The 23,138-nt window shown below is 39.9% G+C and overlaps 1 protein-coding gene across 2 annotated transcripts in view; it reads left to right on the plus strand.

The window, feature by feature from the left end:
* epb41a (erythrocyte membrane protein band 4.1a) overlaps positions 1 to 23,138 on the plus strand; it is an 84,478-nt gene that overhangs the window by 56,097 nt on the left and 5,243 nt on the right. For both annotated transcript variants that reach the window (XM_081377528.1, XM_081377527.1), the window contains 5 exons: positions 3,670 to 3,840; positions 19,865 to 19,993; positions 21,539 to 21,637; positions 22,053 to 22,133; positions 22,467 to 22,583. In XM_081377528.1, coding sequence (XP_081233654.1) covers positions 3,670 to 3,840; positions 19,865 to 19,993; positions 21,539 to 21,637; positions 22,053 to 22,133; positions 22,467 to 22,565 — 579 coding nt within the window. In that variant the 3' untranslated portion in view covers positions 22,566 to 22,583. The remainder of the gene's footprint in view (positions 1 to 3,669; positions 3,841 to 19,864; positions 19,994 to 21,538; positions 21,638 to 22,052; positions 22,134 to 22,466; positions 22,584 to 23,138) is intronic.

A 23,138-nucleotide genomic window follows, 5' to 3' on the forward strand; every position in this document is an offset into this window, starting at 1 on the left:
ACCCAGTATTTTTAATGGCCTGGACACTGAAACTAAACACAGTGACTGAGCTAAGCACATGGATATTTAATCCAATTCAGAATTTCATGGTTTAAAAATGGTCTTAAGTCTAGGTTAAAAACAGATGTTGACCCAGGGTTAAACATAGTGCGACAAGCCCATAAATATTCCGAAAAAGTGTACTGTTTAGCCACATTTACAGTATAATCATTGTCTGTCCATTTAGCTACACTTCATGTTTTTATTTATTTATTTGTTATCATATGACATGATTATATTACTGATTTGCAGTGTTCTATTATACAGATTATACAGCTTGTCCCAGTCATATATTTACATATTTATATTTAAGCTACAAAAGCTGTTTGTTACTGTTGTCCTTGTGAGGTCTGATGAGTCTGATAATGAGTCTGACAACCAGATGTATTTTGTGACATTAACCCCTTCAGCCACACCATGACCTCTTCTCTAACCCCGTGACCTCTGTATCTGACCAAACATCTTGTATAACACTGTGTCTATTATAATATTAAGTGTTAAGATTGCTGTTGGTGTTTGAGCCAAGCACTGTTTTGCACTTTGCTTTGTTTCATAAATCAACTGATTAACAGACATGTGTCAAATCTATCATATGCTGCATTGAATTGTGACAGCATATGATTAATTTAGTATGCTAGCTTTAGAATGGAATATAGACCAGTTTGCAAAACAGCATGTTTAGAGATCAGAACCCAGCATTTGACCCATGTCTGAACTCAAGCTTTGTTCACACTGGAGCTTGAACGGCTAATGTTAAAACCGATGAAGTGCTTACATGATTACCACCTCATCTACCTTTTAGAGAAGAGTTTAATTAATGAGATAACATCAGAGATCTTTTACAAACTAAAGTGAGCTGCTTGCCAGACTAGCTTTTAAGGCATCATAAGCAATCCAGGAAAGCTATACATAATTAGCCTGACAAGCCAGACCCACATCAAGATGTTGTTTCTTGGAACACACCATTGGCAGGGTTCAATCCAAGCGGCGAGATAAACGGTTGTCTTTCAAATTCCCTCTGCACTCAATAGGATAGCGCTACAACCAACCAGAGCGTTTTCCCACCAGCGGAGCTAGTTGATAGATTAAACTTTTGCCGTATCCGGTCGGCAAAACTCCGAACATATCTTCCTTTTTTAAGGATGACTTCAGTGCCGTTCTTTGTTCTTTTCTCAAAGAAAAGCTTAACTCCAAGTCTTCCAGAGTCGTGGCCAAAGCCGATTTGAAAGGCCGCTGTTCGCCAGCAGCAGCATCTTCGCCATCTTCGCCATCTTCGCCATCTTCTTTGTTTTCAAGTAGCAGGGAATTCACAACTCTGCCCTCATTATGTTAAGCCCACCCACCGACTCTTACATGATGTGATTGGCCTGACTAGAGTTTGGTTTTTCCAGCTCGCAAGCCAACGGAGAGTTGCTAGACGACACTGGCTGCAAAATAAAATTTGCTGCCGCTAGGGTGCGTCTAGATTTCTGGGCTAATACATAATAGTACCACACAAAATTATTTTTATTTATTATTTTAATATGTTAGCATGTTACTAAGCTTCAGTATTTTAATAGATGTAAAATTTTTATTTGATATATTTTCTGTAAATGATAGAATACATAAAATATTACCTTACATTTCTGCCAAAAAGGTTTCTTTGGAGGCAGAATAACAATTGCTGACTATTGCCAAAAGTATATTTCATTTTATATGTATATGTGTTCAGTGCATGTGATGTAAATTCGATCATTAGCATAGTACAGTATGCTTGCAGCTAGATTTTTCTAACCGTGCATACTCTGTACGCTCAGCTCACACATGCACATTTTGTCCACAAGGTGGAACATCAAACTACTGGAGATGCAATAATATTAGTTGTCGAGTGCTTGTGTGAGGGGTTTAAGAGATACACGCAACTCTTTAGCAAAGACATTTTTATCGCTCATCAAATTGTCAGATACTCGACAAAAACTAAACTTTCTAGTCCTCGTGTCGAATGCCTGTGTTCATGCACGCTATCGAAGTATACCTTGAAAGATTGTGCATTCGTCTACTATACATATGCTAGCATTCTTGTCCAAACTAAAGTGAACTTTGGGCCTATTTTGTAGAACACTTACGATGCTTTAAAATACTATCTAGGTTGTCAGCTCACGAGATTTAAGAACAGAACCATTTGCTAAATATAAATAGCAGTTTTAAACTACTAGCCTGCAAACTTAAATTTGACACACTGTAATGCAGTAGCTTTTTCAGCTGAAGTCTGAAGTCAGTGAATGTAGATGATGAGGTCTGGTTTCTCATAAGAGTGTTTCACTCTTGCAGATGTTCTGTTGGGCACTGAAACACAGATCACTTCTCTCCATTTTATTTCCAAAGTCTCACCTGTCTACCACAGTTAAAGGAATAAAGATCAGCTGAGATTTTAGACCGTCTGTCTCTCTCTCTATCTCATTAATCACAGTTTGTCTGTACACACATGGATCGTTTGTTTTGAGCAGTCACAAAGACTCATCTCTGAAATGAATATTCATAGCGTCATAGTGTCTGAGCATAGCTGATTACCCGATGCCACTGAGAGGAGATGATGGGTGACAAATAAAAAAAAAAGAAGATGCAATGAGAAGACAGTGAAAGTGGAAGAGAAGAGACCTGTGCCTTGGTGGCCCATGGGCGATCTGTAGAATGGCTTTGTGTGTGACATTCGCTTGACTGAAAACCGATGTGACTAGGGATGGGGATCATAAGAAATGTAATGATTTTGGTTCCTTAGTGACTTGTGTAAAATAATGATTCAGTGAGTGAATTGGTTGACGAGTTCAAACCCATGAGTTCAAGACTTATTTGTACACTGTACATGTGTTGTTGCGTGCAACCAGCGAGGACAACACATTATACAACACAGCACGTTTATATTGTGTTTTATTGCGTTTATATTGTGTTCACTGTTTGCACGCAACAACAAATCTACAGCTATTTATTGTTTATTGTATTATCATGTACACATTTTTAAAAGTAAAGTTTTTAATTGTCATCTATGGTTCCATGAAGAACCTTTCCATTGTACAAAAGGTTCTTTATAGTGGAAAAAGGTTCTTTGGATTATTTTTTAAAAAATGGTTCTCTTAAGAACTGTTTACTGAAAGATTTATTGAGGAACCCAAAATAGTTCTTCTATGGCATCTCTGCAAAAAAAAACAAAAACAAAAACAAAACAACATTTTGGAACCTTTATTTTTAAGAGTGATGCACAGTCTTTCCCATCATCGATTCAGACTACAAGCTCACAACCCACCCCAGATGGAATCTGTGGAGATTTAAGAATCGTTAACGGAACCAAACATCTTAAAATGATCAAGTGCCAGTGTATTGATAAAAATACTTGATTCCCAACCCTAGATGTGACATCCCTTGAGTTTAGAGTAAAATAGTGTTTTATGTAAGATCATTAAACTAATGAGACATCTTCATTGGGTTATTTCTCTCTCTTAATCTCTTCATCCGTCCTTCATCTTCCTGTGTTCTCTCTTTTTTTCTCAATTTTGCTATTGGTTCCTAAATTTCTCTTCTTCTATCCTCTTGCGCTTTTTCTTTTGACCTTTTTGGTATACTTTCTTTCCGCCTGGACCTCTATTTCTCTCTCAGGATGTGGAAAAGACACAGACAGAAATCATGCGCCATCACACGAGTATCAGCGAGCTCAAGCGAAGCTTCATGGAGTCGGTGCCCGAGCCGCGGCCCAGCGAGTGGGACAAGCGTCTGTCCACCCACTCGCCCTTCCGCACCGCCAGCTTCAATGGCCAGCTGCAGCCCGACGTGAGTACTGGGGTTACACATGGGGTTAAAGGTTACACTTCATTGTTGGATTTAGAGTCTTTGTATGCCTTTCTTGAAGATAAGATTGAAAAAGCCTGTTCTTGAAGATAGATTTGATAGTCATCCATGTTTTTATACTGCAGCATTGCATTTTCAGACTGGGTTGGAAAATTGATGACCAAAATCCTTTTTTACCCTCATATACATTCCATATCTATAAATTTACTGACTGCTATGACATTTTTGGTTGTTAGGTTATCAGAGTGCCAAAAAGTTGCGTTGACAAGGTTTTGGGTTAATGCAGTGAGCACTTTTGAAGAACTGATTTTTAGTGACATCAAATCTTAGAGATTTACTTAGTGGTCACTGGTGAGTAAACTAGACATCCATGAGCAGAATTGTATATCCAGCTTTCTGTTCTGAGTTATCTCTGTGAAATTATTGTTTTTTTACACACGTTTTTCTACCATTTCTTCAGTGTTGCCTATTTCCGGAGACTGCAATACCATTATTTGCATTCTCTCTATATTCTTCATCTATTCTATCTATCATCTTCTTATTTTTTATTTTCCCCCTTAATGGCAAACAGTAGTTGGTCAACTTTATATTTCAGTCAGACTGTCTCTTCCTGTGCAAAGTTAATCAGACTTTATGCCACTAGTCAAAATGATGCACTGAATAATGTGCTAGGTGGAACTTTATGTTTTATAACACAACCTAAGTATGATGCAGTCGCTATGATGCACATTTTGCAACCCTGAAAGCACAGTTTTTTGATGTCACAGGCAGTAAATTAGACAAGTTCAGAACTTGGAACTGAACGCATATTCTGCCAGCCTGTTAAAATCATTCTGAATCATAAGACGAACACCTCATGTTAATGAAGCTCAACTTTCTTTCTTCTATGGAACACAATGGAGAATTGATCTTATGACTGAAAAAGAACTGCACAAATAGCCAATCAGATCGCTGCGCTGATAAGCCTTGTAGTTATCTGTCAAACTTATTGAACTGTCTATGACATACAAACCTCCTTTTTTTTGGCAGTTTCCCAAGATTATCAGTGCTCGACATTAACGCTTGTCCAGTAAAATTAGATTTTTTGAAGATGCAAGTGAAAGAGTTTACCAACTGGATGAGGCCTGTTTAAAATGTCAAAAAAAAAAACTAGAGAAGCACCACCAAAAATCTTTGTGCGAGTATGATTCTGATTTTATTACATTCAGTGTAAACGACCATGGATAATGGATAATATATTGATGGTAACAAGGTTGTGGGCATTGAGACTCGTGCAGCCTATCTGTGTGTGAGAAAGACACTCGTAGAAAAATCTAATCAAATTGCGCAACAGCACACAAGAAACTCACAGAAACGTAATATCGAATGATATACAGTTTAACAGATATAGTGTTAAATATATTAAAAAAATTATTGTTAATTTTTTTTTTGTTAAAATATTAATCAGCACAACTATTTTCAACATCGATAATAATAATAAGAAATGTTACCATAAAATCAGCATATTAGAATGATTTCTGAAGGATTATGTGTCACTAAAGACTGGAGTAAAATTCAAAACAGAAAACAGTCAACTTACTTTTATACTTTTAATTTGTAATACTATTTCACAATATTACTATTTTTAATGTATTTTTGATTAAATAAATGGTGAGCATAAGAGACGTATTTTAAAAACATTTTTTTTAATGTTTTTTGACTGGTACTGTAGTTAAGCAACATCACACAATCAAAGTTTTTTCGAAGAATCAGCAAGTCAGTTGCAAATGACATCGATTTTTATTTTTTTTATAATAGTTCAATAAGCAAGTAATAATAACTTGACTTGACACAATATTGACTGTTTTTGCTTTATTTCGCCATCAAAAATAGGTCCAAACAAAGCCACAGCAGAACAGTTGCCGTCTCCGAGCAACAGTGGTGTTTCATTACTGAATGATTCAGCTTTTTTAAACAAATTGGTTGAGTCAATAATTCAATGACCCATTCATAATAACAGTCACTTGCTTCATTCTTGAATAAATCAGCCGTTTGAACAAACTGGTTAAATTAATGACTTGCCGCCACCTATAAATGCATTCATTAAATAGTTAGAACAGTGATTAGAATATTGCTTCAGAATAAATTACATTAAAGCCACAAAAACAAAAAACAAACAGACAAAGAACTTTTTTTGCTTAGAAAAGTGAATGACTGAGTGACTTATCCAAAGGACAAGCACATTACGAGGCTTAATGTCAAGCTCTGATTATGGTAAAAGGTGTTATTATGGTACATGTTATTACGTATCCAATGGGGTTTTCTCGATTGGTTTTGTTCCCGAAATCTCGAAATATATACAAGAGTTGGATCAGACTCTGCAGTATGCCACATGAACATCCAAAAGGGAAATAGTCCAAAAGCAAACATGAAACATCTCTGTGTTTGCAAAAAAGAATAGTAGGATGCAGTATAATGGAAGAATAATCGATTTTAAATGCACTTGTCGTTCTTTATGGCATTGACCTTTGTTTATTTTAAACTTCGGTGATTTGTTTTCTCCATTAAATACAAAGATTGCATATAAGCTAACTTGATTCTGAGAAAAACTTATTTGCCGTTTGCATATGCGGAAAGCATCCGTTGCACATTTTTCCTGTGTAACGCCCTTTTCACACATACTCCATGTGCGGTGAGTGTTGCGGTGCGCATGCGGTGCAGGAGCAGCACGCCCTATAGTGCTTTCACATATGCTGCGTTTGCAGTGCGTAACTGATCCGTGGCTGTACCACAAACACATACTTACTATTTTTAGTTCAAATCCAGAAGTTATGCAGCAACTTTTATTAAAAAAACAATTTGTCAGCATTGCGATTCTCTTTGTACACATACAGTATACACTCTTTAATGGACGTATGCAAGTTTAAACACAATTTAAACAACGTAGGCCTATTATTCCATGCATTACTTCTACTTATATTAAGTAGATCAAGCAAGTGGTCAAATATTTAACCATGTACTTTTATTAAAATCGCAAACATTTTAAATTAAAACTTAAAATTGTCAAAGACAGCCGACTCTCATGCCTTTTCTTTTGCATTTAAATTTTAATACAATAAATCTTGCATGTCACAAAGAACTTGTTTTTTCCACCTCCACGAATGAGACGAGTGTTGTTCATTATGTCACCTTGTTGAGGTAAATTGTAGTTCCCTTTCGCGGTCACTCCGAGTTACGTCGGATGACGACGAATGGGGTTTCGCTTAGAAAGCCTGTCATCTTCGAGTATATAAAACGAGCCAATGGCAATGAAATGCCATGGGTCTGCGGAATTTGCATAGCGTATCTCCGCCCCACGCCGGGGGTATATAAGTACGCCGGCAACATGCAGATATGTTTTCGCTTCGGAGCCAAGAGTTTTCTTCACTCCTACAAGCCATTCTGTATCATCTTCACTCTACGAGACGAGCGGCTCTTAAGTGTGTTTGTGTGACGGCGTGTTCCAGCGAGATCGCATTGCCTGCTGCTGATCTGTGCAGTGATCTGCCGACAGTCAGTGTGTTTCTCCCTGGGCGCTTCAGCACACTGCTGAGCTTTTCCTCTGTCTAAAAGAGCTGCATGCGGCACGTCTTTTTCAAGACGGTTCGCCCGTGTATTACTGGATGTGGGCGCGTGACTCATCTGTTTAACGGTCGCGACATGAGTCATGTTTTCATTGCGGGAACATGACCATCGCGATATTTATAGAAAACTGAATGATCTCTGTGTGAGAGTCCCCTCTGCCACACCCCAATCTATCTCTTTCTAAAAAGAAAAACGAGTGGGATACTTTGGCTGGTGGCCAGGGTGATCTGAGGGTTATGGTGTGGCATAATTCCGACGAGCTTTCCTCGGGCCACGCCCCCTTCCACATCACAAACCGTGGGGCTTCCGTGTGTGCCTGGTTCCTCTCGGGGACCCAGTGTTTTCATTCGGGACTCCAGCAGATGGTGTCATGTCACTCACAGCATCATAAGGCGGGCTTGATTCCTCTGGAAATAAGGATTCGACTGCGTTGCCTCCCTCGGGAGTGTCAGCATTAGTCGAGTCAGATCCAGAGCTGATGGCCATGCTTTCCCGGGCAGCTGAAAGCATCGGTTGGAGTGGCGTCCTCCCCCCGAGCGCTGTAGGCTTCCCGGATGTGCATCAGGACGCTTCCGGCCCGCGGGAGTCCATGTGACTTTCGCGGCCCGCGGGCGTCCTCTGCCTTCGCTGCCCTTGATGGTGAGGCGATCTTGGTTTGTATGTTCTCTGTCACTATTGTGACACAGGCATGCAGTGGAACACTGGTCCTTCCCTGGCCAACACTGACAGAATGCGGAAACTCGGCCACGCCCCCTTGCTGGAACGCTATGCCTCCCATGCCCGGCCTGGTCGTTCCGCCGCGCACACTACTGACCTCGCTCTCGGGCGACATCAGTACCTGTGTGATCCTGGGTCAGGTGGTGTCCACTAGAGTGGTCCAGACATGGGCTTAGCCAGGTTGATGTGAGGGGGTCTGGGAATTCATTTTCTCAGCTCCCCCATGTCCCAGGCTGGGCTCTTTGGCGGTGTGGCTTCGGCCACCAGAAGCAGACTCCGGTCCGTCTGCACTGATGGTCATCCATCCGTGTGGTCTCCTTAATTTGCTTCCCGCCAAGGCCACCTCCATGCGGCTCCTCCCCTCAGGCCTTCACTGGCCCTGAGCAGGAGGAGGTCACAGGAGGGCGGCGCTGCCAGTCTCCGCCCCTTAGACTGCCACGCCAGTCTAAGCAGCATTCTTGAGACGGGCAGCTTGGTCGGCGGGGTGGTTGAGGACTGCGCCCAACAGTCTTCGATCTCTCCAGAAGCGGACTGAGGCTTCTGCACTGACGGTCATCCGTCCGTGTGGCCTCCTTAGTCTGTTTCCCGCCGACGCCACCTCCATGCGGCTCCTCCCCTCGAGCCTTCACCGGCCCAAGCATGAGGAGGTCGCTGGAGGCTGGCACCGCCTGTCTCTGCCCCTTAGCCGACTAACACCTGGTTAAGCAGCACTCCTGAGACGGGCGGCTTAGAGTTAGGGCTCAGTTCTTTCAGGAGCTGGTAGCAGGACCACTCCTTCCCCCGGTGGAGGGCTGGGGGAGAATCTCATTCAAAAAGAACGGATGCTCTTTCTCTGAGCCCCAAGAGGCTGTGGATGACAGCACGCGCCGCCCACGGGCCACGCTCCTCTCATCCTCCTCTGTCGCCAGACCCCTGCCAGAGCACGCCCCCATGGGACGCTGGTCCTCCCCTGGCCTCCTCTGGCAGGATGCGGCTAATGACCGCGCCCCCACACAGGGCCGCTATGCCACCCTCGCCTGGGCCGGTCATTCCGCCTCGCTGCCCCACCGACGGTACATCTGTGGTTCCTATCACCCCGCTGGTACAGTTTCTGGAGGCCTGGCTAGAGCTTCCCAGACTGGCCCGCTGGGTCGCGAGGACCATCAGGCTCGGCTACGCGATTCAGTTCGCGCGGTCTCCTCCCCGCTTCAGGGGAGTCCGCTTCACTATGGTCGGTGGCAATGCCCCTGTCATGAGAGCGGAGGTCGACACCCTACTGGCGAAGGGTGCGATCGAGATTGTCCCTCCAGCCGAAATGAAGTCCGGCTTCTACAGCCCTTACTTCATTGTACCGAAGAAATCCGGTGGGTTACGGCCAATCCTCGACCTGTGCGTCTTGAACCGCTCCCTTCACAGGCTGCCGTTCAAGATGCTTAGGGCCAAACGCATCCTCCCTTTATTTTCACAAAAAAAAAGTTATTTTTTATATTGACTGTGGTGGCTCATACCAACATTGTATTTACAAAAGCTAGTTTGGGACTGCTATTTAATAGCTGTAGCATAGGCCTAATGTTTATTTATTAGTAGTCTTTATTTATTAGTAGTCTTTACTATTAGTCATATTCTTACAATTTATGTGTATGTTAAGTAAAGGGGGACAGTGTGTGTGTTCACAATTTTTAAGTAAACATATATAATAATATGCCTATATATATATATATATATATATATATATATATATATATATATTCAATGTAAATTGTGATAATCGTAATTAATAATCGCAATTACAATTTCAAGGGAATAATCGACAATTATGATTTTTGTCATAATCGTGCAGCCCTAGCTCCCAGTGTACCTTGGTATTCCTGTGTTAAGTAGGACTCCTTCGTCCGTGCTAGTCTCACAACAGGGAGCTCAGACTTACGCAGGGCACTAGAAGATAGCCGAGGTTGCGTGATTAGACTGGGGACCCCATTCGTCGTCATCCGACGTAACTCGGAGTGACCACGAAAGGGAACGTCTCGGTTACGTATGTAACCCTCGTTCCCTGAGTAGGGAACCTGATTATCAGGTCGTGCCCTCCCAGAGACTTACCATCAACTGCGACGTGATGTGCGGCAATGGCGGCAACATACATATCTGCATGTTGCCGGCGTACTTCCTTATATACCCCCGGCGTGGGGCGGAGATACGCTATGTAAATTCCGCAGACCCATGGCATTTCATTGCCATTGGCTCGTTTTATATACTCGAAGATGACAGGCTTTCTAAGCGAAACCCCATTCGCCGTCATCTGACGTAACGTCTCTGTTCCCTACTCAGGGAACGAGGGTTACATACGTAACCGAGACGTTTTCCATGCTTTACCCCGGTCTTAAAGTAAAAAGATGACTGTGAAAAAAAAATAGTATTTATTTAAATAAATTTATGGTGAATTTACTACATTTTCAGGTCAATACGTGTTCATTTTGACCATGAAACATGCGCTGTCACTTTAATTCAGATTTTGCAGCACAGCAAAAATAGACTCGGTGCGGAAACGATCGCTGCACTGCTGTATATGCAACGCAACTGGAACGGATCGACAGACTGCAACTGCGTGCAGTGTGAAAGCTCTGACCTGTTAACATGGGTGCAGAAAAAAATACGCACCGCATACGCACTGCAAACGGAGTAAGTGTGAAACGGGCGTCAATGTCCATTTTTATGACATGCATTGTCTGACTTCTTGGGGTAGATTTCCCCTTGTAGTTTCACTATTTTCTCAACTTATACTGTTATATTTAGTGTTTCAACATAACAACCTGATACAAAAGCTTGTGCTTTCTGTTTTTTTGAATGATGATAAATTGCATTTGAAGTAATTTATTCCAAAGTCATCAGGTACATCAGTGAGTGAGCTGATTCGCAATGTCATTTTGTTTGATGGATAGATTACCCAGCGAGTGTGGTTAAGTAATCGCTGTTGTAAGGTTAATTATGCTGGATGCTCTTTTCCATGCAATTAGACCTCGTGCAAACTGAGGTTTTCAAACTGTAAAAGGAAGCAAACGCACCAACAAGTAGTCCATCCTATATTTCGAGTCTTCTAAAGTCATACAGTTACCTCTTCTATTCTTCTAAATGTCTCCTTTTGTGTTTCACGGAAAAAAAAGGAAGTCATAGGTTTGGAATAACGCAGAGTAAATGATGATTTATTTAGCCAAACTGATTCTTTAACATGATAAATTATGCGGAACTTGATAAGAGACTAAAAATAATTTGGTTTTACTTTGCAGTTTTCACTGATACAAAAGGCATCTAGTTAATCACTTGCACATGTTGGTCAGTGACACTTGAATAAGCAATAAGCACTTTATTTATAAACTCTCAGTGTGTTTGTGTGTGTGTGTGTGGGCATGTGTGCATAGGTGAAGATGCCTCCTCTCCTACCCATGCACTGTGTAGCGGGAGGTATATCAGAGGTAAACGTACTCTCATGACTTATGTAGATAGAGAACAACACAAGCAGAAGCATAAATGGCCGCTGGACGCTATGGTCTTGACCCAGTCAGAGTAGGAGAACTCCTCTCTCTCTGAATCTGTTCACTGCCTGCAGCTTTTATAGACCCCCCGACCACGCCCTCTGCCAAAGCCACACCCCTTTATCCTGCTGCTGCTGCTCTCTGAATGGCTACTGACGGCTTTCCTCTGCTTTGATCTGCCAATCGCATGGCTGGATTACACTGCATAAATAAGCTGCATGAGTCTGTTAGTTCATTGACAACCAAAGTAAGTATAAAAGGAAAACGTAGTAAAAAAAGCAAATAGGAAGAGCAAACAATAAGAAACTGATCCCCCATTTTTTCCTCTTGTTGTCCATTCTTTCCTTCCCATTGTAAACTCTCCTCCATCTCTCCTCGCAAAGTCTTGTTCTGGATCACAGTCCTGTCCTCCTCCACTTTCATCCATAGCTCCATCTCCACCTCGATCCTCCTCCTCTCCAAAAACAGGAGTGTCTAGAAATGCTCAGAGAGGGGACCATCCGCGCCCCTCCTCTGCTGAGGCTTATTACATCATGTACCAGTCTCAGACTTAAACACAATACACTGCCACATGACACACTCCTCCATTCTCTCAAATTCTCTCAAGACAGTGTGCTCTTCTAGTTAAGTTGTTACATTTTAATACAACTATTTAGAATATTTTATGCTTATCCATAGTTTCTAAAACACTTGTCTAATATTGATCATCTCTGTGTTTAAGTGTTAGCACTAGAGATGGGAATTGTAAAGAACTGAATGATTCTGATTTCTTAATCATTCAATTTGTGATTCCTTTACAAATTTTAAGGAATCATTCCCCATAATTGGCCTTAAATACTGTACATGCTGAGCAAAAATATTAAACGTTTTAAAGTAGGGTTTATATCAATAAAACTCCTAAATAAAACACTAAAAACTCTTTTAAAAATATAATAAAACACAAAACGCAACTGCACTGCATGAATTAACATCCACGTCTCGGTTTATTTCAAGATTAAGATGACAGAAGTAATGACTTACTGTATGGGTTCAGCTATTCAGTCAACAATTGTTTTGTGATGTGTTTCCCAAAAGTATTGTTAGCCATCAATGGTCGCATAGTTCCGTCGTTACCAATATAGTTAAATGATTGTAGTTTGATTGTAATGAACTGTAGTTTCAACAAACATTAACAAACTTGTGAGGTTGAAACTACAACTCTTGAACTGTGGTCAGAGACATAGTTTCTTGTTAGTATGACATAAAGGCTTCAATGGATCATGCTCTTGAGTGAAAAAGCATGCTAACATTCAGGGCAATCTAGATCTTTCATTACATATGTATACAAATTTCATTCTATGTTATTTAATTTGTCAAGAGAAAAAGTAGCTTTAAAGAGTGTGCATGTGCTCTAGTATCATGTGCATTTTATCATGTTCGATTCAGAGCACAAACTCTCAACTAAAACAGTTTCTTTGGCTGTGGTACTGTAGATTTAGTGGCACACAAAACACTGTTTAGTATTTAAAAGTATTAGTTAATTAACTGTTACCAGAAATGAACAAGTTCTTGATTCCCAACCTTAGTTAGTAATGAATGATCTTTACGGATATAGTAAACTCTGATCTAGCCATTGACAGAGTGTTGTTCTGTGACAGACACATCCACTGATCTGATCGTCTAAGGATCTCACTTAGTGGTCCAACCCACCCAAACCCTGCTGGTTTTTATGGTGTTTTTCTGTCAGTGATGGATATTTGCACTGCCAAAATAATGTCTGCTGCCAATCCTCATGTCAATCAGATGTCCACCTTGCCACAAACACCATAAAAACCCTCAAGGCCTTTGCTTCAATCATTCTGGCCTGCTTAAAACACTCTGGTCAGATGCCAAGCTCGGACCCATCAGTACTACCCCCATCAATCTCTTCCCATGTCTCTCCCCATTCCCCATGTCTGTTCATTGTTCTGTGTCTCTCTTGGTGTCCCGTTGCCCTGCGCAGAGATGGAAGTGTGCAGCAGGCACGTGGAAGCAACAGCAGGTAAGGGTCAGGTGGGCGCCCCTGCCAGGAGGGCTGCCGCTACTGCAGCATATGGAGGAGGATGAAGATGATGATGACCATAATGAAGAGAAAGACAGTGAGGCTCAGGGACATTCCGTCCAAGTCTCCATAGATGTGTCAACAGAGGAAGAGAGCCGTGCTGCCCGAGTCTGCCTGCTGTACCCAGTGTTACTGCATCGCCCTCCAGTCTCCTTCCTGTTGAGCAGCCTTCTGGTCTTGACGGTTATGCTGTGGTGGCTTGTCTTCATTTGAGAGAAAGTGGAAGAAAATAAATAGCTATCAGGGAGGCAGCAGAGCTGAGCTTTTCTGGATTATGAGACAATGAGAGAGAGAGGACAAGTTCATTCCTGTTTTTCTGTTTGTTCCTCTTGGATTCTTAATTATTTCACCACTTCACAATGGATGCTGATTGACAGCTTATAATTTTAAACTATTTATGTACTGTGACAAAATCCCTGGATGCAAGAGCACTGTTTTCTTAATATGGTGTAAATATTCACTTAATATTTCTCAGGCTTTTCAGATTACCTTAAGTTCATTTTGAACTCACTGCTTAAAATAAAAACCGTTAAATTTCACTCAAATTACTTTTTAATTTTTAATTTTTATTTATTGGTGTTTTCAAGGTGAGTATGAATTGAAATGAGACTGTTCTTAATCTTATTTTTTTTTATTTCTGCAATTAATTCATCTTAAAACATTTACCAGACTAAAACACTGTCTTGAAGATAATTTCAGGTTTCAGTGTTGTTTTTGTAATAAAAAATTATAATTTTGGAAATGTCCCATTGACCGTCCTAAACTATCATTCGTTTTCCAGTTAAAGTTTAACTGATAGTGTTGATGTCATCATAGTATTTTCATATTACGTTGTGAGTGGTCTTTTTTTATGCATTTATTTGCATTCTGATTTCATGTTTGGTCTTTCAATTATGCACACCGAAATCCCAAAACCTAAGCTTACCTGAAACTTTTAACACCATTCTTTTACTGCCTCGCAAACACTGCTTATTTCTTCAGTAAATGCAGTTGCAGCTTGTTTTTTGTTTTGTTTGTTTTTTTGGTCCTTTTGAGGTAGTTTTCTTTATCATGTGACCAGTGGGTTTCTCTGGACAAGTTTTCAGCATACAGTGCACTTTGCTTCTCTTTGCAGATCTCTTCTCCATTGCTAGCCAATGCATAATGAAGGGGCAATTTCTGTAATACTACCAAAAACTAGTCTACTTCTTTGTGAAGTGTATTTATGTTTTCATTTATGTATCAGCCCTTAGTAGTAGGTTATCAGGGTTTTAATTACACACCCCTTGAATATTATAATGTTTCTCCTTCCCTGGGACTCCAGTATGCATACAAAAAATCAGAACTACTGTCATGCTAGCTTTAATTTTGTCTTGTGTGGTATAACAATCAAATCATCTCTCTCCATATGAGTGAGAGAATGTTTTTGTTTTTTTAGTAAAAAAAAACTGTATTGGATTTAATATTTAAGTTGCTTATTTATTAAAAAAAAAGAAAAGTACTTTAGTCAGAGTAAAATGGTATATTTAATTTGACACAATTTATTTAGTGTATCAGGTGTAAATAAATGCCACTGTCAGTTGGTACAAATTATTCTCATTCAGTTGGATTTTCTCAGGCCTTGTTTTATTTAGTTTCATATATTTCATATCCTCATTTCCATTTGCTTCAAATTACATATGACGTTTGCTTTGACTAAGGTCCATTCCATGATAAAGACAATCCATGGGACAATCAATCAATAAAATGTAAAAAATAACTTTTCTATTCATTCATTTTCAGATCTAGAACATCATGACATTCCCTAATATTGATTTCTTGTGCACTACTGTGTAATCCCCATATCCACTGCAAAAAAAAATCTTAATTATTATCATAATGGTTCTTGGTTACAGCCAAAAAACTGCAACAACTTCATATGATCCTCTTAAGAACACCAGAAAAATATATACAGTGAGGAAAATAAGTATTTGAACACCCTGCTATTTTGCAAGTTCTCCCACTTAGAAATCATGGAGGGGTCTGAAATTGTCATCGTAGGTGCATGTCCACTGTGAGAGACATAATCTAAAAAAAAAAAAATCCAGAAATCACAATGTATGATTTTTTAACTATTTATTTGTATGATACAGCTGCAAATAAGTATTTGAACACCTGAGAAATTCAATGTTAATATTTGGTACAGTAGCCTTTGTTTGCAATTACAGAGGTCAAACGTTTCCTGTAGTTTTTCACCAGGTTTGCGCACACTGCAGGAGGGATTTTGTCCCACTCCTCCACACAGATCTTTTCTAGATCAGTCAGGTTTCTGAGCTGTCGCTGAGAAACACGGAGTTTGAGCTCCCTCCAAAGATTCTCTATTGGGTTTAGGTCTGGAGACTGGCTAGGCCACGCCAGAACCTTGATATGCTTCTTACAGAGCCACTCCTTGGTTATCCTGGCTGTGTGCTTCGGGTCATTGTCATGTTGGAAGACCCAGCCTCGACCCATCTTCAATGCTCTAACTGGGGGAAGGAGGTTGTTCCCCAAAATCTCGCAATACATGTCCCCGGTCATCCTCTCCTTAATACAGTGCAGTCGCCCTGTCCCATGTGCAGAAAAACACCCCCAAAGCATGATGCTACCACCCCCATGCTTCACAGTAGGGATGGTGTTCTTGGGATGGTACTCATCATTCTTCTTCCTCCAAACACGTTTAGTGGAATTATGACCCAAAAGTTCTATTTTGGTCTCATCTGACCACATGACTTTCTCCCATGACTCCTCTGGATCATCCAAATGGCCATTGGCAAACTTAAGACGGGCTTTGACATGTGCTGGTTTAAGCAGGGGAACCTTCCGTGCCATGCATGATTTCAAACCATGACGTCTTAGTGTATTACCAACAGTAACCTTGGAAACGGTGGTCCCAGCTCTTTTCAGGTCATTGACCAGCTCCTCCCGTGTAGTTCTGGGCTGATTTCTCACCTTTCTTAGGATCATTGAGACCTCACGAGGTGAGATCTTGCATGGAGCCCCAGTTCGAGGGAGATTGACAGTTATGTTTAGCTTCTTCCATTTTCTAATGATTGCTCCAACAGTGGACCTTTTTTCACCAAGCTGCTTGGCAATTTCCCCGTAGCCCTTTCCAGCCTTGTGGAGGTGTACAATTTTGTCTCTAGTGTCTTTGGACAGCCCTTTGGTCTTGGCCATGTTAGTAGTTGGATTCTTACTGATTGTATGGGGTGGACAGGTGTCTTTATGCAGCTAACAACCTCAAACAGGTGCATCTAATTTATGATAATAAATGGAGTGGAGGTGGACATTTTAAAGGCAGACTAATAGGTCTTTGAGGGTCAGAATTCTAGCTGATAGACAAGTGTTCAAATACTTATTTGCAGCTGTAACATACAAATAAATAGTTAAAAAAAATCATATATTGTGATTTCTGGATTTTTCTTTTTAGATTATGTCTCTCACAGTGGGCATGCACCTACGATGACAATTTCAGACCCCTCCATGATTTCCAAGTGGGATAACTTGCAAAATAGCAGGGTGTTCAAATACTTATTTTCCTCACTGTATATCCAAGATTCCAAATATTCATAATCCATTTTTCCTCAGTATTACTAAGAGTATATATGGATTATAAGAGTGGTATATAATCCTGTGAAAACGGCTTATGAAGATGTTACCTTTTTTTTAAATTCTCTTTTGCAACAGATTTTGTGGTTCATTGGATGGTAAGGATATAATCCAAAACATTTCCCCCTAAAAATGCATAATTAGATTTAGACTAATTAGAGTTCCCTTTCGAAGTGGAACTGCTTCATCAGTTGACGCTATGGGAGCACTTTGCGTGAGCCAGTGTCCGAAGCACACTTCTATACTGCCGATTTTGATTGACGTCACAATTTTGACGTCACAGGCTGAAAAAAAGCGCTGACGGGCTTTAAAAGGCTTCCTATGGAAAACTTCATCAGCTTCTTTGTCTTCAGGAAGCTGTCTGTGTGTCATGCATGTGAATCTAGCGTGTGTATGTTTGAGAAAAGAAAGTTACAAGCATGTCAGCTAGATTTAGGAGATGTGTCACGCCATGCAAGTGATTTATTACTCCAGATGATGCACACAATCTCTTTAGGAGTGGAGTATGCTCGGCCAGCGCTCGAAGGCGGTGTTGCAAGTGTACCAAGCCAAGCTATTGAAGGAAGCTGACCAAAGCGAGGGGGTGTCTCCAAATGTAGTTGTGGAGCTCCACCGCACCACAGACCTCAACCTGCACTCCACCAAGCAAGTGGCCCGTGCCATCGACATCGTCACCACAGAGCGGCATGTGTGGCTAAACCTCTTGGGGCTGAAGGAGCAAGAAAGATATTTCCTCCTTGATGCCCCGCTCTCGCCTTCCGGACTTTTTGGCAAAAGTTCCAAAAGTTCAGAGAGGCGGAATGTTATGTGGCAGTGGCATTTGAAAAGTACATCCCCCATAGCAGTCAGTGTCCTTCAGTCCCCTCTTTTGATCCTGTAACCAAGCCCAGTTGGCGGCAGGTTCAGAAGGCAAGTGCTTCACCTCCAAGGAGTCAGGGCTCGAAGCGGCCACCTCGCCGGAAACCGAAAAAGGTTCTCAGGGAGGTCATTACGGCTAAGAAGTAGTCGAAGCCGTGATATTCCTTCCCCCCACACACACTTCTTTTTTCCGTTTCCTTTACCTTTTCTTTTCCTCCCCTCCCCTTTCTCTGAAGGGTGTTGGGGTTCAAGAGGTTGTTCAGTATTTGCTTACGAAGTTTAGGGAAAAAAAAGGAATATATACAGTACTCTCTTTTGTTTCTTGGTCCTAATGATAGAGTGCTTTGTGTGATTTATGTTTGGCCCCTTTTAAATTCACTAATAACTGTAAAAGGAGACTTGCAGACCTAATGTGATTTGTCACACCGAGCTGTTCTTTAAGCGCCACATTGTGAGCCCTTGAATTTGACACAGCGTTTATTTCCCATCGTTATCTGTCAACCTGATGTCGCCTTTATTGGATGAAAACAGTATTTGACTTACAATGTGTCAAATGTTTCTAAATCAAAAGCTTTTTTGGCAGAGTGCCTATAGATAAAATATTAAAAAGCAAAATTAAAGTAATTTGTGATGGTTTTGAAATGCATAATTTGCATTTCTGAGCTGAGAATTATGGGTAATAGGGAGTGGTGGGCAGCTAGGAGTGATGATGGCTTCATTCAGGCTCTCTCAGTCAATAGGATGTATGTAGTTTTGGAATAAACACTCCTCACCCTAATAGAGGAGTGTTTGGGAAGCTCTCTGATAGATTTTGCTGTCCATGGGGCTCTGCTCCATGGGGATGCCTTTCTGTGCAGCATAATTTCATTCCAACTGAGATAATTGCCATTGTCAAACATCGTTGTCAATTATTTTCCTTGTAATCTATGTTAATATACTTATTTTATACCATCTTTTTGTGGCTAAACATCCAAAAGATGCTAAAAACTGTGCTCCTGAATTACTTCTTGTATTGCTGTTGTATACATCAGTAAATCAAGTGACTAAACAGTCAAATTCACTCTCCTAGCAACATGAAAAAACTGTTTATATTTTGAAATGCATTAATTCAGTTCAACACAAGCTCTCTGACTATCCAGATTACTGACATGTTATGATTGGTTACAATGCTCAACCCCTGCAGCAGCACTAATTGTAACATATTTCTCTGTAGTATTAGCTCAGTTTGGTGGCGACTTTATATCACTTACATTTAAGAAATACAATCAGTGTGCCATATTGAAAGTTTTTAGATTAGTTTACCACTCTACTCAACATAAAATAACATTATTTAATTGGAAAGGTTGATAAGGTAACTATGATATACTGTATATATGACTGTATTTTCTGCCTGTTCTAGTGTTTTTTTTTTGTTTGTTTGTTTTTTTCAACCATTCAAAGTTGCACCAGACTATGCATTTTTTCTTGTCTAGTAGCTTTTTTTATATAGTCAGCACAGAATATCAATCTTACAGTATGAAGACTTGACCAAAGGTTCCAGATGGTGTTCGGTAATTGGTGGTGTGTGGAGGTGAAGTTAATGTAGTGAGAAAAGCAATTCTCTACTCACTCTCTACCGTGTCTTGACCCCTTTTCACAGTCTCCCGTGGTGAAGACAAAAACTATTACTATTTCTGATGTCACCAACTCCCTTCGCAGTGAAATCACCACCAAGGACATCCCGATAGTCCACACAGAGACCAAGACCATCACCTATGAGTCTGCACAGGTGAGGGGAGTCGATTTTTGAATCAACCCTGTTGTCTGATGTGAAGATTGCTGTGTTGTTTGTCCTGGGTTTCTTTTCCTGTGCCAGTATTTGTCTGAATTTGTCACATATGTAATGAACTTAACACTGGGTTGCAAACTACTATCAGCATCAATCAATACATATTGGTATCCATATCACACAGTATTAGTGATTTTGTTACAAATAGGCATTGGTCAATGTTAGATATTTAATTGACCAATATTTGACTTTGGTAGTTTTGCATATTGGCACACATCTGTATTCAGAACAACATATTGCTGTTCAGAACCTCTTATTCTGTGCTGTATGTATTCAGTTTCATTGTAATCTATTGCAGTGCTGTCACTGCCAGTGTGCATTTCTGAGTGCGTTATCTATTAGTTGTACAGTATTTCTCTCATCTGTACTACCTAACCAGAAGCTAGTTTTTCAAAGAATGTCTAACCAGCATCACAATGAGGGTTTATTTGATCTCTTTCAAAAAACTTTCATCCATCTTTCAGAATGTATAGTATAATGCCTGAATTCATTTCTAGCATATAAATCTTACTGGTTGCATTTTATTTTACAGTATGTGCACTTACAGTGTACTTACCCAAGAAATTACTCAGTAAGGTCATGGCCGGGAAGGCAGATGAAGACCAAGAATTAAGTTCCAAAACACCAAGTTTAATAATATAATCCCTCAACGCAGGCAAACAGGCTATAGCAATACTCACTTGACGTTATCATAATAGATTTGAGACTGGATAAAGAGTGAAGACAAAAATAAATAAATAAATAAATAAATCAAACGAAAATGAGATAATTAATCAAACACAGCCGAACAAAGGAGGTGCTGGAAAATGAACAAAGGAAGATAGAAAACTAGTAAATACAAAATAAATGTCCATGATATAACTAAACAAACTGAACATAACATGACATTCACGCTTAGCATTTCTACTCTCATTTAAAACTATTTTTTTCAAACCAAATTATTCAAATTTATAATATTCATGGTCATATTAGCTATTGGCAAAAAAATATTATTATAAAAAAAACTACTATTTTAAAACCATTTATTGGCTTTTTGGTTTTGCACTTAATTTCGATATAACACTACATTTCTGCTTATTTTAGCAGGAAGCATTTGTCTTATATGAAGAAAACTTTTGCATTCTCGCGCAAAACATGTGTTCCCCTGAGAAACTTAGCATTCTCAGAGCAAACACAAAACTGGTGATTGAAATCATTTGAGATGTAAGGAAAAGCTGCTTCAATGCTTCTGTGAGAAAATGCAAATGTTTTGCTAGCACACGCAAAGTTTCTCAAGGAAATCCAAAACTTTTGCCACAGAACACAAAAGTTTAGCAAGTTTCCATTGAAATATTATTTCCCCTCCCATCTCATGTATTTTCCATCACCATGTACCCTATGGGGCTTCATAGTTTTAGGAAATAGCTGTGTGAATAAACAATAAAAAATGAAAGATATAATAGAGGAGTATTCTAACCACACACATGTGTGTTTGTTTGCTAATAGCCTAATGCACTGTCAGAGAAGGAGTCTGGGATGCTGTTGAGTGCTCAGACCATCACCTCAGAGACTGTGAGCACCACCACCACAACCCAGATCACCAAGGTACCTGTTTTTCACATCAAATTATGCTTAAACTTGCAATGTATCGGAAAGGCCTGCACCATCTGCTGCTTAAAGAACTAATTGAAGTTAAATTATCTTTTTTAAACACAACATAAAACTCATTTAAATTCTCATAATTATAAGATTGCTGCAAAACATAGAGAAAACTTTACAAAATCCAAGTTACAAGTGATTTGCATGTGCTGCATACTAAGTTAGGTCATTGTTCACAATGGTGCCATAAGGCTGCGTACATGGGATAAAGCCATTGTTAATTACAATTTATATCACCATTTCACAGTATCTTTCCATTTTGCAAGTTAGTCAAAAATTGCCGTAGTGCACAGATGAGATATTTTCTCCACTGTGTTTCTGGCTCTCTCATTCTCTCGTTCTCTTCCCTTTCTCTGCTCAGACGGTGAAAGGCGGGATCTCAGAGACCCGTATCGAGAAGAGAATCGTGATCACTGGAGACACTGAGATTGACCATGATAAGGTGAAATGGACATGCAGTTAATAACCATGTCAGCTACATAGTAGATGCAAAATATTTTTAAAGACATTCTCATTCTAGAGAGCTTTTTAATTGGACAACAATTTGTAGATGGCCCTAATAAAGAGATGATGTCATCAATATTTTTTCCTGAAAAAAATAAAAACAAAATGCATATATCAGTTTTGATGGTTCTGATAACCTCAATGCTAAGCTAACATGCATTAATTGAATTGAATTTTGATTTCATGGGGCCTTTAAACGTATCACATGAACAATTGCTACATGTTTTTAGCCTTGCAGTTTGGTTTAAATACTGTCCTCTCTGGTCACCAGGCTCTTGCTCAGGCTATAAAGGAAGCAAAGGAGCAGCACCCTGACATGTCTGTCACTAAAGTGGTGGTGCATCAGGAAACAGAGATCACCCCTGAGTAACTCCTGTATGAGACATAGGTTAGTATCTACATGCTCAAGCACAACCTGTGATTATAAGACCGGGGTCGGTAACCTTAGTCAAATGATTACAGCAAGAGAGAATAATGTTTTATGCATTTAATTTACTTTTTGTACATTAGAAATATTGAAGTGATCTGCATGCCAAATGACATCTTGCAGTAATGCTTCTCCGTCATCACTCAGCATGTTTTATTCAGTTCTGATCTATATGAGAAGCTTAAAAAAATTGAATGAGCAGAGTGGAAAGTGCTGCTTGTTGAGCTGGAAGTTGCAGTTTTGTAAAGGAGGAAAACTCCTTTAACTATTTAAAAAAAATGCTGAAGTAAATGAAAAGTTATTGTGTTATTTTTTTATCCTTCATTCATTACTGATTTTTGATTTTGCCATGCAGATGAAAGCTGTTAAAATATAAGCAATTCAGTGACAGGATATGAGATTGCAGTGAATCTACAAAATAAGATATGCCGCAGATATGCACATGTTTTGAAGTGTTGAAGATCTTGTGGCTGAATTGCTTAAATCTTCTGCATTCTAGTTAGAGCTAATTTTATT

This window comes from Scardinius erythrophthalmus (assembly GCF_964197995.2).
Source record: "Scardinius erythrophthalmus genome assembly, chromosome: 10".
In the NCBI taxonomy this organism is placed as follows: domain Eukaryota; kingdom Metazoa; phylum Chordata; class Actinopteri; order Cypriniformes; family Leuciscidae; genus Scardinius; species Scardinius erythrophthalmus.